Genomic DNA, 12262 nt, shown 5'->3' with positions numbered 1-12262 from the left:
CCCTACACACATCCTTCAGCGACACCAGATAGACTCCCACACATCACAGTGCCTCCATTTATGTTTAAGACTGAACTTAGGGAACTTACGGCAGTTTTGATGCGGGCTCTCATCACTGCCATCTCCACAATCATTTGCTCCATTGCACAACTTCCTCTGGCCAATACAACGCCCGTTCCCACAAAGAAACTGGTCTGGGGCACACTGAGGGGTTCCTGCAATAGAAGAACGGAAAAGTAAGCACACCACAGGTTACTAATGGAACAACAGTCATGGTGAAGAAAAGGATACAGAACATGTTCTACACTTTGTTAAAAATTTTTACATATGAGCACAAATCCATTACTTCCTCTTTCCTTGAATTCAGCTCGTCTTGCACTCCTTACTGTTCCACATATCTTTATGCCGATTTGGAGGTCTGCGAACTCTCCTCCTGACTAAGTCCAATGTCGCTTTATTGGGAAGGTCAGCTACTTAATTTCTCTCAGAATGACTGGAAGGTCCTGGCCTAGTTCCCTTTGGTTCCAGATTCCACAACCCTACTCAGTATGTGCAAGAGAGGAGTCAGTTCCTCACTTTAATCATCTGATATGTCACCCCAGCACGGCTATGGATCTTAAACCTGCCTAGGAATGAACGTCTTGTCCAGCCCTAACTGCACTGTGACGGACTTGGAATGAGATTTACATGCATCCTTGAAATCTGAGCTCAGGCAACAGGATTTCACACGAGCTACACGCTTCAACTTCTGCTGTTGGCAGAGAGACTCTACAGAATTCTTGTAAGTAAAGTAATGCTGTTTGTAGGGACTTTGCCAATCTGATTGTTTCTTTAGCAAAAACTGCACTGTCCTATTGCCTCTTAGTTCTTGTACCTCTTAAGCTGACTTGGTTAGTGGTTTCCAAATCAACACCCTCTGATAATCCTAGGAAGACAACAGGACAATACAGTTATCAGCAAAGAAATTATTAAACTGGCAGACTGCCTGTAAGCAGCATGGAAAAGGGTAGTTGTGAGAGTAACAGCAAGTACAAATAAGAACTTACAGTCACACCAACTGGGAACATAAAAACAAAACACATGGAGATTCACTTCTCAGAGCAGAGGAATGCTTTATATGAAGTATTCTGAAACATGACTGCATTTGTCATCTTGAACATAAGGATCCTTACATCAACTGATCTCCTAGTATTCTAGGAATTTTCTCTCTATGGCCAATAAAAATATAATTCTGCTCTAAATCCAAGAGGTGACATGGGATTGTAAGTCTTGCTACAGACATTGAGACAGCACAGCATTTCACTTAGATGAGCCAGTACACATTCTGCTTGGAACCCCTGAATCAATTTTTACCTGGACCTAATGCAGAACTGCACAACTAACCTTACAGTAACAACAGCTGTACTGAATCCCCTTGGGATTGGTTCAAGGTGAAGATGTAGTATTTCAGTGGCTCTGGGGCTCTGGAAGTTTGACTTGGCTTCTGGGTGGCAACTGTTCTTTCAATACCTCTACATAGCTTTGTTATCAGGATGAGGCAACAGGGTTACCAGCTTGTCTTTAAGTACAATTACTTTTTCCAAGATCACCACAATCTCCTGCACACTGGTGCTCATGACACCTGACCGATCTAGAACAGCTGCTCTCAAATGGCAACAAAGTGTGCTTCTCCAGGTCCTCTGAGCTCAGCTGTTCTTGTAGAACACCCATTCTCCCCTTCTCAACAGGCCCAAACAAGGGGTACGGTTTCACAAATCCCTTTTATGTAATCCTTACATAGGGATTACATGGACGAACCTAATTGCCTTCTACAACAAAGTAAGCTGCTTGGTTGATGTGAAGTGAGTGGTGGACATTGTCTACCTGGATTTCTCCAAGGCTTTTGACATAGTTCCCGACAGCCTCCTCCTAGAGAAGCCTATGTGTTACGGTCTGCACAAGTGGTCTGTGCAGTGGGTGGGGAACCAGCTGACAGGCCTCACCCAGAGGGTGGTGGTAAATAGCTCTTTTTCAAACTGGCAACCTGTCACAAGCGGGGTCCCCCTGGGATCAATATTGGGTGCAATGATGTTTAGTAGCTTCATAAGTGATCACAATGGTGGGATCAAGTGTACCCTGATGAACTCTGCTGATCAAACCCAACTGAGAGGAAGGGGACACTTCGGAAGGGAGAGCCACCCTGCAGGAACACCTGGTTAGGTTGTAAGAGTGGGCTAACAAGAACCTTGTGAAGTTCAACAAGGACAAGCGTAAGGTCTTGCACCTGGAAAAACATAATCCAGGACTGCAGTACAGACTGGGATCTACCTGGCTGGGGAGCAGCTCTGTGGAAAGGGACCTAGGGGTCCTGGTGGACAGCAAGCTCAATATGAGCAAACAGTGTGCTGCTGGGGCAAAGAAAGCCAACAGGACACTGGGTTGCATCTACATGGGCACTACCAGCAGAGATAAAGAAGTCATTATCCTACTTTGCTCAGTACTTGTCAGGCCACACCTGGAATACTGTGTTCAGTTTTGGTCCCCGCTATACAAAAAAGACGTGGACAGGGTGGAGAGGGTCCAGAGAAGGGCCATCAAAATGATCAAAGGACTGGGAAGCCTGCCATATGAGGAAAGGCTGAGAGAATCTGGTTTGTTCAGCCTTGAGAAAAGAAGGCTTAGGGGAGACCTTATCACCATATCCAGTGTTTAGACAGTGGCTACAAAGAAGAGGGAGACTGCCTTTTTACAAGGAGTCACATGGAAAAGGCGAGGGGTAATGAATACGAGTTACTCCTGGGGAGATTCTGATTGGACACAGGAGGAAAATTTTTCACAATGAGAACAATCAGCCATTGGAAAAATGTCCCCAGGGAAGTGGTGAATTCCCCAACATTGGACACTTTTACGATTGAGCTGGACAGGGTGCTGGGACATCTTGTCTAGACTGTGCTTTTGCCAAGAAGGGTTGGACCAGATGATCCTTGAGGTCCCTTCCAACCTGGTGTTCTACGATTCTATGATTTTGTCACCCCTAAACCCACTGTTTAAAATACACTGATCCAGAAGGGTCAGTATGCACAGCTGGGCTCCACTCACTGGGATGAATTCATGGACCAGTACACACTATTTCTCAACAAGGCCTACCGACATCCTGAAGGATTTAAGCAAAATGGAAGATTCTAGATATTCCTTGAATCCCACCATAACACTAAGGTCTGTTGAAACACTCCTCTTCTCCATAACCACTATTATATAAAAGAATGGCTATATGCAAAATGATTACTAGAAAGAGAAAGAGACTCCTGAGCAAATATCTAAGGGGGAAGCTGACACCCTTGACCTCTAAAGAAAGACTTTAACCTTCACTTCCACAAAATGCCTTTTTTGATTCCACTGCCTGCTAGAATTACTTGGCAATTTCACAAGGTAACATGAAAGCTAACCAGACCTATCTAGAAGGCATGAGTTAGACATAGTCCATTTGACAAAGGTAGCAACTTTGCACACTATTAATGTTTCCAAGTCTAAATGGAATCATCTTGGAGCTCTGTGGCTATTCATAGTGTAGGGACAGGACAGGAAGACACAGGGATCTGATATTTGACCAGAAAACACCATCACTCAAATTAGCTTAAGCACACAGACCTGCACATGTTTGCAAGCATATAAGATAGCCCATAGATCCCATTCTTTGGGAAGGACGGAAACTCTAGGCTGAAATCAGTGAAGCAATCCAAAAGAGACTTCACTACTTATTACTTCCAGGATGGAAACATTAGCTATAAGCAGAAAGGCAGCAGGCCAAACCTGTGTTCTCACAGTTCTCCTCATCACTATTGTCAGAGCAGTCATCTTCCCCATCACAACGCCAGGACAGACGGACACAGCGCCCTGATTTACAGCGGAACTGGTCAGCTGTGCACATAGATGTAGCTGAGGGACCAAAAAAAGAACATTAGATGAGCAAGAAGGATAAGGATCAGAAGAGACACAATTCCAAAGCTAACACTTTGAGTGTCCCAAACACTCTTCTGCAAATGCAGACCACCAGTTCCCAGCACTCACTGCAGTTCCTCTCATCTGACTGGTCATCGCAGTCAAAGTCTCCATCACACCTCCAGCCAGCGTTAATGCACAAGCCACTGTTGCACATGAACTCTCCAGAGCGACAAGGCTGGTGAGATGCTGCAGAGATAGTAAAACCACCAGTTCCCAGCACTCACTGCAGTTCCTCTCATCTGACTGGTCATCGCAGTCAAAGTCTCCATCACACCTCCAGCCAGCGTTAATGCACAAGCCACTGTTGCACATGAACTCTCCAGAGCGACAAGGCTGGTGAGATGCTGCAGAGATAGTAAAGAATATAAAGAGCAAACTCAGGCCAATGTAACATCCCCAAAGCCCCTCAGCCACCACCCTTACACTCCACAATTGTGGAACTCGGTTCTGAATAAAATCCTTCTGGAAACTGCTTTAATTTCTGTATACAGAAGTGTACTGACTACATGGCGACTCCCATCACTTTCCCAAGTTAAAAAACAAACAAACAAAAGAGCCAGCTTATGTGTGAACAATTAGATTCCTGTCTACACTGCAACCCTTCTCCAGCCAATGCAAAATCCATTTAAGTTTGCAAGTCAGATGCTTGGACCAGTATATCGCCCTGCAGTAACTTACAGCAGTCAGATTCGTCAGACCAATCCCCACAGTCATCATCGCCATCACAGTGGTAGATGTCCAAGATGCAGCGTCCGTACGCACACTGGAACTCCTCCAAGCTGCAAGTGGCAGCTGGAACATCTGATGCTAATACGGGAATCAAAGAAAAAATGCCTGAGGTGATAGGGCACAATGCAGTTTACATGCAACCTTCTCAGTCTAATAACGTACTAGCAAGTATTCAATGGAAAGGTGTTGGAAATTACTAGCCACCGCTGCATATCTCTGTATGATTTGTCTTACTGAAAGGAACTTGAATGCTGCTTGCACTTCACTGAGGGGCAGGTTAAAGCTGCATATAAAGACACCCATGCAGCCAATCCACTAAAAATAATAATTAAAAAAAATTACATAGGATGTTAGTCTATAAAAACTAACTTTTCGAGAGTCATTAAGTTCTAGAGAAGGAAACGGCTATGAAGAAAGAAGGCTGATGGGAAAGCAATAAAGAGGATCCAAGAGTGTCACCTTCCGACTTATGCTTGAGACACTATGTTTTAGTGCCCTCCAGAAGGTGTTTAAATTGTTTATTAAGCCTGAAAAAGGTAGATGCAAAAACAGATGGAAAAATAAAGAATCCTTAATACAGAGCTACCCCAAGGGTATGAGGCATGCCAGAATGCAACGTTAAAGTATGGAATGATTCCTTTAAAATTTTCACAAAAATAAGCACTTGAAGACCAAAGAAAGCAAGCAAGCAGCAAGGTGCGCAGGTCTGCACCTGACCTTTGAGGATTTCCTTCCTCCCTTTCCTCTCAAGCTGTCGCCAAAACAAACTGTGCGTTATCACTAAGGAGCACTGCCAGACAGATGACCCTGGGCAAAGCCTAACAAACTTATAGTCAAGGATTCGTCCACCGTTCTCTGTTCAACAGCACGCTATATGAGAAGGGAGGAAAAATACTTTGAGTCCCACACAACAGAATCTCACACCTCTTCTCATGCTGCCCAGAGAATGAACTGCATGTTTCAGGCATATGAGTCTTCCAATTGAGGAGCTCAAAACATAAAACCATTAAACAAGAGGGGAAAGACAGACAGTCTGGGAAGTGAACTATGCCTGCTTTCCAACCTGAAGTAGTGGGCACAGCCTCCAGCAAGAGCTTTAATTCAGTAAGTATGCAGTGGCTGGTTACCAAAATGTGTGTTAATGTGTGCCTCACCAAAGGAGTCTGAAAGGAGTGTTTAGGTCTCCTTAAGGAGAAAATGAAGTCAGTGACTTAAATCCTCAGGTACTGATTCAATTTTAACACACTGCCCCAGAAGAAATGCACACAAAAAAGAAGAAAAAAAATAAATCAAAAAAGAACAGTTCAGTCCCACCTTGTCCTAGATAAATGACAACCAGAATTGGAGATAAGGAAAAGATGACAACTGCATGGTGGAAGACAAGAGAAAGGGAGGTAGCCAAACTGACCTTCTTAGTGAGTTACTTAAAATGCCTTATCGAGACAACTGCCAGCCAGGACTGGAGAAGCATTCCAGCTCGGAGAATCAGGGACACCAGTTCTGGGTGCCCCTCCACTCCCATAGGAGGCAAGGTTGAAACACCTCCCCTCCCTTACCCAGGGCCTATTCATGGCCTGCCGGAAAACGACAGGCAAGGGAGCGAGAAAGGGAGAGGGGGAAAGGAAAGGGAGAAAGGCTGGCTTCCTCTTAGAGCCCTTTCGTGGCTTAGAAATGTTTGCAGCCCCTGGCTCACTGCCAAATCTCATTATCTGGAGAGATAAAAGACAACTCCCCCATGCATCCACTCCCCCTGCCCTTCAGGAGCTAGCGGCCCTGATCCCCCTCCCAGAGCCTTTTGAAGTTTCCTGCTATCTAGAACAAATTCTGCAAAATGCCTTTGAAAGCAGGGTGGGGGAAGGGACCACTGCAACTTCCACAGACACGACAGCACTCCCAGACATGGGAAAGACAGCAGTAGGGGCTAGGAAGGGACATAATAGACTCCTGTCCCACTTGCCACAAGCCTGTGAAGGTGGAAGAGAAAACAACTGTTGTGGGCTCTCATGGCCCCCATTCCCCATCATTCAAATCAGCTTCCAGCTAACTTGTCCTACCGGCCCTTTTCGGACGACATAAAGTATCTGGGTGATGAGGCTGGTTAGGCAGGCAGCCCCTGCAGTGTGCCAGCTGGGGACATGCAATCTCTGATGCTGTCAGTGGGCAGAGCCCCTCAGAAATTTCAGGCAGGAATCAGACAAGAGGAAAAAGAAGGGAATAGTTTTCCCCCCCTCCCCCCTGCCCTCCAACTCCTGCAAGTTTATTTAGAGCTATATTCTGTAAAGCGTAAGCCTCCCGCTCTGACTCTAGGTCACACAGCCATGGGAAGGAACAGAGAAGCAGCCAGGCACCGATGAAGTATGCCTGTGAGGTAACACAAGAGCTATACCGTCCTCTTGTGTGCCCTCTGGGGTAGGCAGCAGAATGCAGCACAGCTGACAGTACAGGCAGGACTAACTTGTTTTTGATCTATGCTGCAGAAAACATGCCAAACCCCAAGACAGGAGCAGGTCCAAAGGACTATTTCCTGTGGTTACAAAGCAAGGAAAGCACTTACGGCAATTCTCTTCATCTGAGCCATCCTTGCAGTCTGTGTCACCATCACAGAACCAGTGCTCAGCTATGCAGCTACCGTCACTGCAACGAAACTCCTTCTCTGAGCACTTTCTCATATCTGCAGAGACAGCAATACAAACAAAGCCTTGGCTTTTCTCAGAGTACCCAGGAAACAACCACACCATGCTCCTGAAGCTCCTAGGGCACCCACAAACAAGACCGCTCATTAAACCATACCTGTGCATGTCAGGCAGTGCCTGAGCAAAACCATCATTGTTCATTTAACTGACACAGAACTGCTGGATTCAATAGGAATCCACAGGACTTCACAATGGCACGTCAAAGAATAACAGGTCTCGAGTGATTTTTTTGCCTGGCAGGTAAGCCACACAGCCTGAGATCCCAAGCAGCCAGCCCTGGGAACAGACTATCCCACAAACCCAGCCCAGATAAGTGAGCTGCAAGTGGTCACCATGCACAAGGGATCCTAGAACTGCACAGGTGGGAGTCTGTGCAACCCCTTTTAAAGCACTAGCAGGACAGTATTTGTAGGGCCACATTACTCACCACACTGCTCATCGCTGTTGTCACCACAGTCGTTGTCACCATCACAGTGCCACAGGCTGCGGATGCAGTATCCATTCTGACATGAGAACTCATCTTCCTCACACTCCCGTGGAGCTGCAGGGACGCAACGGAGATAGGGTGAAGGCAAGGCAAGAAGTTTTACCTTGCAGAAGACCAAATCTGTGACATGTTACAAACTGAGCAACATCATCTTCCAAGGACACCACAATGCTGGAGAGTTGATTTCCCTTCCCCTAACAATACCAGGAGGGCCACTGTGAGATTTCTTGGGTGTCTCTCTTCCACTCCATCCACAAGTCAGTAGTACAGCAGAGTCTAAAACTTGAGAACATGGATTGGAGGAAGTACCTCGAACATAGAGATGGAGCCAAATACCCAGTGGTGGTATTCTAGTACAGTCCCAAGCCAGGCTCGAGAGATCCCTGCACAGGAAAAAGGCAATCCAGGCCTCTTTTTAAAGGCGTCAAAATGCCCTATCATTATCTAACAAATAATTGCTGATAGAATTATATCTCCACCTTCTTTTCACAACAATGCCAAAGCTACCTTCAAAGGAAAGGAAATGTTCATTGAAAAGAGAGAGAGAAAATGTAAACTTCCTCTTCCGAACACCTCAGTATTTGCTGCCTCATTCCACCCTCTTTGCCAGTAGTCTTCTAAGGAAGCTTGTCTGCAGACCAGTGAGAAAAGGAAAGGGACTGCAAAATTAGCACCTGTGGGCCTCAATCCAACAGAAAGCCTCCTATGATTACGTGCCAGTCACAAAAAAACCCAGGAGTCTCTTATTCACAGAACCTTGCCTTCCTCCTTTCATTAGTCTCCAAATCTTGTGATGACACCCTTCTCCATTGTTGTCTTAGATACAAAGGCATTCCAACTTTTTCTGACAAACAGAAGACCAAACAGTCCCAGACCTGTATACCTTTTATTTCATGAAAATTTTTGAATAGAGGCTGGAGAACTGAGCTTAGTTCTGCGATCCAGAGCATCACACAGGATGTCAAACCCCTGAACCTTGCTTCCCAGCCCTTTGCCCAAAAGGACAGGCAAAGATCAGGGACATGCTGATGAAAAAATGAATTCATTTCCACGCAAGTATTGGACACAGAATACTTTACAGCCAAAAGCTTTAGTTTTGCATTTCTTCAGATGTGGTTCCTCCATCAGAGCCACTCTGGAGCACCATGCACACAACTTTTGTAGAATTCAAGGGCTGTAGAGTGATGTTTATTAAGCAGCTCCAACTATTTCAACCACACAGCAAAGCAGCTCTGCTTCTAACTGCAGCCTGATGCCAGCCCTAGCAACCAGTGCAGTTTCAGAGAAGCCGACGCTCCAGTGCTACGTAACATGCTGGTTCTCTGGCACATGCTGCCAAGTACAGACCTGGCAAATTTTTGTGGAGAAGGAAAGCTGTATTCCTGAACACCTTTTGATAATGGAACTCAACCGCAAGTAACCCTTGTCCTCAACACAAAGGGGAAAGATGGGGGCTGAACTCCAAAGACTCAGGCAAAATTCCCTCCATTTTAATAATCTGTAGAACCACAACAGCAGTGCTCACAGCCAGCAGCCTGCCATGGCAGCTCATGGTACCTCACATGGCAGCAGACAGTCAGCTTTCACAGTAATTGGTGCCTGTGTGGGCAGCATCCCTACAGCACCTCCCTCTCCTCAGGGAGCTCTGTTTGAAGGGAGAGGATGCTGGGGACAGCCCGGCACAGCAGAAAAGTCAGACAGTGGAACCTGAGGCCACAGGAAGTCAGCCAGACAGGCAGTTCAGTAGGATTTGGCAGGGGTTAGGTGTTTCCACGAACAGGGGAGGACATGAAGAGCTCAGCTCAGGGAAGTGCTTCATGGGACATTAACTAGCAAGGCTGCAGGGCATAAACGGTTCTCCAGCTGGATGGAGAAGCATCCCCTCCCCCAGGACACACAACTGAACAGCAAGCCAGGTGCCAAGGCAGCAGGGCTTACAGACATCAGGTACACACCTCTGTCAGAGGCAGGATATAGCTTATTACAAGCCAAAGGTCTGATTCAGTGGATAAACTCTTACATTCCTGTAATAAAAAGGTCAACTTTCCCCAGCCATGGCAGGCAGGCAATGCACACTTACGGCAGTCCTGTTCATCAGAATCATCCTCACAGTCATTGTCTCCATCGCAGACCCAGGACCGGCGGATACACTTCCCGTTGTCGCAGTGGAAGTCCAAGGGAGAGCAAGTGGGCAGCACTGAAACAGCAAAGAAAGACCTCATAGAGCTGCAGCCAGCTTCCTTCCTGAAAGTGTAAGCTCCTTCCGTCCTGAGGGAGAAGGGCTACACCTCTTAGAAACTAAAGACATTAAATTTAAAGTAATGAGGAAGAACCGTTGCTCACATGGGGGGCCAGGCCCATAGCTTGGCAGTCAGTCTCTCCTCCCCAGAGAAGCAATGACCTTTCCACAATAAAGTAGCTGCCACAATTCCCCCACTTAGTACCTTTTTTCTCTTTCATCACTGAGGCTGCTGTCCTCCCATAACTGCACTTGTTTTATAACAAGCAAAATTACATTATCAACATCTTTCCTGCATGCTTCCCAGCACAGTCCATCCTGTTTCTATTACACAGCTAGTTCTTTAGAGTGAGAACTATCAGAAGCAATGTTTTGGGGAACAAGATTTTGCAAGGTACATGCTAGTGTGTGTTCCAGCATGGGGACTCGTGCCAGCATTTTTGTCTAACAAACCTGCAAGGAGAAGCTTAGAGGCAGGAATCCACTTCTGGGGCATGGGCAACAAAGTCCAAACCCTGCTAGAGGTCTCCAGACGGGACAGAGGAGGGGGGCAGACATGGGATGATGCTTGCCTACACAGGAGCCTGCTGGCAATGGAGTGGAACCACAAATCCACAGTGTTCAAAGAGGCCTGAAGCCACAAAGCTGGAATTCAAGGGGGAGCATCAGCCCTGTCCTTCCCCCCACAGATGAGAGGAACACTCAACCCTGGGAGGTTCATGCTTTTAAGTGCTGCCAGCTGTGGTAGGGAATAGGCTGCACAAGACTGTTCCTGACAGGTGTGTTCTCCAAAGAACAAGGTTAGCTCAGCGATGTGAAGGGGTGAGGGCTGGAGAGGCTAGTGCCTAAACCCCTTTCATCCCAGCCCAGCTTGCCGACAGCGTCTCCCATCTGTCACCAGGCAGGCCAGCCCTCTTCTGCTATACTGCTACTTCTTCCCCTGCCAATGCTATCCCAGAGGTGGGAGCACAAGGGGAGGGGGAGTAAAAGAAGAAGGTGAAGACAGCAGCCCCACACACAAGGAGGATTTAATAAGGAGAACAAATAGTCATATTTTCAGCTCTTCCAGTTTCCTCAACCCTCATTTTCCCCCTGGCCCAGGACTGCTGCCAACGTCCTGCGAAAGCAGTGTGGATTACACTATACAGAATCATTCACAGCTCTCTATACCAAGTCTTCCAACATCTCTCACTAAGGACCTGTCCTAAAAGCCTCCCACCCTAAGAATACGCTAGTACAGTTAAATTCAGACTTGTTCTAACACCTCTTTTCCTAACCACAAATTCAGATCATCTTCTCAGCCATTCCTGCACTACGGCAGGTGTGGACATCTCTGTATTTGAGAGGACATCACTGCAGATGCCACTGCTTTCCACGCTGCACCCTGCACTAGGTGACAAAATACAGAATCTGGCACTGGCCCTTGGGAAAAGGCTCTTTCTGTCATGTCCAGGATGCCCCATGCAGATTTATGCCCAGGTCAGATCCAGCCACTTCTAGGCCCCAGAGAAGTATGAAGGAGAGAGAAGCATACAAATCTGTATTTTCACCCCACGGATTTGACAGCACCCTAGTCTTCCAATGGCTAACCTGTTTCCTTATGTTGCGATTTCTCTGAGCACCCCTGTGCTGCTGCATCAAAACAGAGAGGGAGCTTCCCCTTCTTCCCCAGGGTGGGCAGAAGGGGAAATCACTCCAGTTCCCAAACTCTGCTTCCAAACAAAACCAAGACAGATTTTTGGATTCAGAGGGTCAGTTCCACTGAGAGAGATCAGCCCTCTCTCCCCCAAGCACAACTTCCATACGTTGCACGCTGAGCAAACCTTCCCTGGCCTCAGCTGCAGTTTCGGGACTAAGACCATCCCCCCCAGCATATGCTTTTCTGTCTGCTCTCCCGGGTCCCAGCGTGACTAATCACCAAAGGACTGCACAGGAGCCGCCTGGAAGGGAATTTGCATGCTGACTCTCCAGGGGAGAATTCTTCAGGCTCCCAGAGGGTTAGGCCATTAGCGCTGGTTCAGAGCTGATACCATTATCCCACTGAACTGCTGCATCCCTTCATGAGGTAACGACACAAAATGAAATTCCACCCCTACAGGGAGCAGTTCAGCCAATTTCATACTCCCCCTAAAT

The 12262-nt window shown here is 46.9% G+C and overlaps 1 protein-coding gene across 1 annotated transcript in view; it reads right to left on the bottom strand.

The window, feature by feature from the left end:
- LRP4 (low density lipoprotein receptor-related protein 4) overlaps positions 1 to 12262 on the bottom strand; it is a 67895-nt gene that overhangs the window by 40986 nt on the left and 14647 nt on the right. The window contains exons 3-9 of the mRNA XM_009895706.1: positions 9971 to 10087; positions 7831 to 7944; positions 7265 to 7381; positions 4660 to 4788; positions 4206 to 4325; positions 3790 to 3915; positions 90 to 215 (exon numbers count right to left, since the gene is read on the bottom strand). Coding sequence (XP_009894008.1) covers positions 90 to 215; positions 3790 to 3915; positions 4206 to 4325; positions 4660 to 4788; positions 7265 to 7381; positions 7831 to 7944; positions 9971 to 10087 — 849 coding nt within the window. The remainder of the gene's footprint in view (positions 1 to 89; positions 216 to 3789; positions 3916 to 4205; positions 4326 to 4659; positions 4789 to 7264; positions 7382 to 7830; positions 7945 to 9970; positions 10088 to 12262) is intronic.

The sequence above is a fragment of the Charadrius vociferus genome, unplaced genomic scaffold (assembly GCF_000708025.1).
Source record: "Charadrius vociferus isolate BGI_N301 unplaced genomic scaffold, ASM70802v2 scaffold111, whole genome shotgun sequence".
Lineage (NCBI taxonomy): Eukaryota > Metazoa > Chordata > Aves > Charadriiformes > Charadriidae > Charadrius > Charadrius vociferus.
Note: the sequence above shows the minus strand (reverse complement) of the source record. Positions and strands in the feature narration are given on the sequence as shown.